General features: G+C 52.3%; 1 protein-coding gene across 1 annotated transcript in view; it reads left to right on the top strand.

Moving 5' to 3' along the window:
* LOC114923715 (sialoadhesin-like) overlaps positions 1-3,045 on the top strand; it is a 19,892-nt gene extending 16,847 nt beyond the window's left edge. Inside the window, exons 8-10 of the mRNA XM_029287049.1 lie at positions 572-754; positions 1,637-1,957; positions 2,933-3,045. Of these exons, the coding sequence (XP_029142882.1) occupies positions 572-754; positions 1,637-1,957; positions 2,933-3,045 (617 nt within the window). The remainder of the gene's footprint in view (positions 1-571; positions 755-1,636; positions 1,958-2,932) is intronic.
* The last annotated feature ends 224 nt before the right edge of the window (positions 3,046-3,269 follow it).

Genomic DNA, 3,269 nt, shown 5'->3' with positions numbered 1-3,269 from the left:
TCTTCTTCTTCTTCTTCTTCTTCTTCTTCTTCTTCTTCTTCTTCTTCTTCTTCTTCTTCTTCTTCTTCTTCTTCTTCTTCTTCTTCCTCCTCCTCCTCCTCCTCCTCCTCCTCCTCCTCCTTCTCTTTCTGATTCATCCATCCATCCATCCATTTATTAAAATTACCGTACAGTATATGCTGCCCGTCTCACTATCAGAAGCGAACCTTGTCTCTTTGGAACCGGAAGGCGCGATAAGGTTGACTTTCAGTGGGAAACCGTTTCAGCATACCGAACCTGGTTCCAGTGCACAACGTGGCCGCGTTCACACAAGACGCTCAATCCGGTTTCTGAATTAAAGCATGTTCTACTCTCCGGGCTAGGCTGGCTGAAGATCTCGCCAAAGGAGCTGCATCGCACAACACCCTAAACTAACCCAGATTAACATTAGCTCAGCTTAACCCAAGGAGTGGGTTGTGGGAACACAATCCTCTCGACACAGGGAAGAGAGAAGCGCAGAGAAGAGAAGAAGAACTAAGCCAGCAAAGAGGCTGGGCTATTGGCGTCCCTTGTCTGCTCTTAACCTCCTCAGGTGCAAGAATCATCGCTGACCCATCGCCAGATGTTCACAAAGGTGCTACGGCCAACCTGACCTGTGAGATTGCCAGCCAGGTAGTGGAGCCCATGAATTACACCTGGTACAAGAACAGCCAGTGGCTTTGGGATAGCCCCAGTCAGTCCCTCCTGTTGAGCGGGGTGACCAAGGAGGACAAGGGTGACTACCACTGCCGGGCAACTGGAAGAACGGGCAGCCTGACCTCAGCCATAGTCCGTCTGAAGGTGCACTGTAAGTATTGCGGCTTTAGAATGTGGTGTGCAATTTTGCCTCCTTATCAATGATACATGTCATCAGTGCCAGAAGGAAGTGAGGTTGGAGGAGGAGGAGGAGGAGGAGGAGACTGTAGGGTCCTTGGTCCTCTCTGAGCTTGGTGGTTTCCTTACAGACGTTTCATCACCAAACTAGGTAACATCATCAGTGCTAGAAGGGAGTGGGGTTTGCAGGGAGGAGGAGGAGGAGGAGGAGGAGGAGGAGGAGGAAAAAGACCATGGTGTCCTTGGTGCTCTCTGAGCTTGGTGGTTTCCTTGCAGACGTTTCATCACCGAACTAGGTAACATCATCAGTGCTAGAAGGGAGTGGGGTTTGCAGGGAAGAGGAGGAGGAGGAGGAGGAGGAGGAGGAGGAGGAGGAGGAAAGAGACCACGGCGTCCTTGGTGCTCTCTGAGCTTGGTGGTTTTCTTACAGACATTTCATCACCCAGCTAGGTAACATCATCAGTGGTGGAAGGGAGTGGGGGTTTGCTCTCATTTTATAGGTTAGCGGCCTGCCCTGCCAGTGTTGGTGGGCGTGTTCTTGGCGATTCCTTGATTAGGCTGTTGTTTACCCTTTGATCGTTTGTCGGAGCGGATCGTTCCTTGATTGGGTTATTCTTTATTGCTTGATTTTTGATCCGGGGTTAATCTTGGTGTTCACCTCTGCCGACGTGAGTGTTGGATTGCTGGCAAGGCGGTGCTGTGGTCCTTTAGCTCTTTGGGTTGGTCTCATTGGAATGGTGGGTAAACGTTGTTTATCTCCGCGTGTCTTTGGCTGTTGACCAAGGAAGCTTTGATGTTCTCGTTAACGTAGACGCGCCGGAACGGCCCTCCTTGACGGTTTACCTGGACACTCAGAATGGGAACCTGGCTATGGTCACCTGCAAAGTGGACAGCTACCCATCTTCCAGCCTGGCCATATACAGAGGTCAACTGGCTGACCCCAAAAGCTGGTCACCAGCCGGTCAGCGTTTCCACACCTTCTACTCTGATAACAGCCTGAGGCTGGAGATTCAGGACCTCACTGCCAAAGATTCGGGGCATTTTGTGTGTCAAGCTCGCAACACACTGGGCAACGCGACCAGCAGCATCACCTTCAATGCAAGATGTAAGTGGAGACTTCCCCAACCTCTCTCTCAGTTGGTGCCCTGGGGGAGGGGGGAGGGAGGGAGGCGCCTGTGCGAGTGCGCACACAACAGGAGCGCCGAGTGTGACGCAAACAGGGCCGCGAGTGCGACTCTCGCCACATCGCTAGCGCCCGCGCAGCACTTGCTGCGATGCCAGCGCGAGTGGAGGAGGGTGTGCACGCGCACGCGTGCGTGTACGCTGCCCAGCCACTCATCCAGCCCGGTAGCGGGCGGTGCCCCATAGGTTGGGGACCCCCGCCCTAGAGAGACAGGATGAAGACAACGGGAGGGTTCAGAGCTGAAGATGTATCGTGGATTGGACCGCTCCAATTTGCAACTTCTGGAGAAGTAGATTTCCACTTCTAGACTCACTAGCTGGGTCAATGCTGGTTGAGCTGATGCACACAGGCAGTCCTTGACTTACAGCCGTTCGCTTAGTGAACTTGGAAGAACTATAAAAAGATGCTGAGACTCTAGAAAGAGTGCAGAGAAGAGCAACAAAGATGATCAGGGGATTGGAGGCTAAAACATATAAGGAACGGTTGCTGGAATTGGTTATGTCTAGTTTAATGAAGAGAAGGACGAGGGGGGACATGATGGCAGTCTTCCAGTATCTCAGGGGCTGCCCCAAAGAAGAGGGAGTCAAGCTATTCTCCAAGGCGCCTGAAGGCAGGACAAGAAGCAACGGGTGGAAACTGATCAAGGAGAGAAGCAACCTGGAACTAAGGAGAAACTTCCTGACAGTTAGAACAATTAACCAGTGGAACAACCGGCCTCCAGAAGCGGTGAATGCTCCAACACTGGAGGTTTTTAAGAAGAGATTGGATACCCACTTGTCTGGAATGGTATAGGGTCTCCTGCCTGAGCAGGGGGTTGGACTAGAAGACCTCCAAGGTCCCTTCCAGCTCTCTTACTCTGTTAAAGACCCCATGTCTCTTCTTCTTCTTTTCCTGCAGGCCTCTCTGAACTGACCATCTTCAAGATCTGGGCTGGGATTGCCACTGCCTTGGTCTGCATAGCTGTCCTGGGGGGCCTGATCCTTGGATTGCGTAACAACGGCTCCCGGTGAGACTCGGCCAGGGGTCTTTGAGGAGTGGGGCAGAGTCCCTCCCAAGCTCCCCTTTAGCCTGACAGTCAGGTTAGCTAGACCCACAGAGTTAGTCCTCGAATTACAGCCAGTGGTTTAGCTACTATTCCAAGTTACAACAGACATCCCCCCCCCCATGAAGGTACTTATGAACCAGTTCTGAAATTCCCAGGGCTTCTCCCCGAGTCATGTGACCTGCATTTATG

The sequence above is a fragment of the Protobothrops mucrosquamatus genome, unplaced genomic scaffold, assembly GCF_001527695.2.
Source record: "Protobothrops mucrosquamatus isolate PMUCROS unplaced genomic scaffold, P.Mucros_1.0 scaffold8815, whole genome shotgun sequence".
NCBI classification, from domain to species: Eukaryota; Metazoa; Chordata; class Lepidosauria; order Squamata; family Viperidae; genus Protobothrops; species Protobothrops mucrosquamatus.
Note: the sequence above shows the minus strand (reverse complement) of the source record. Positions and strands in the feature narration are given on the sequence as shown.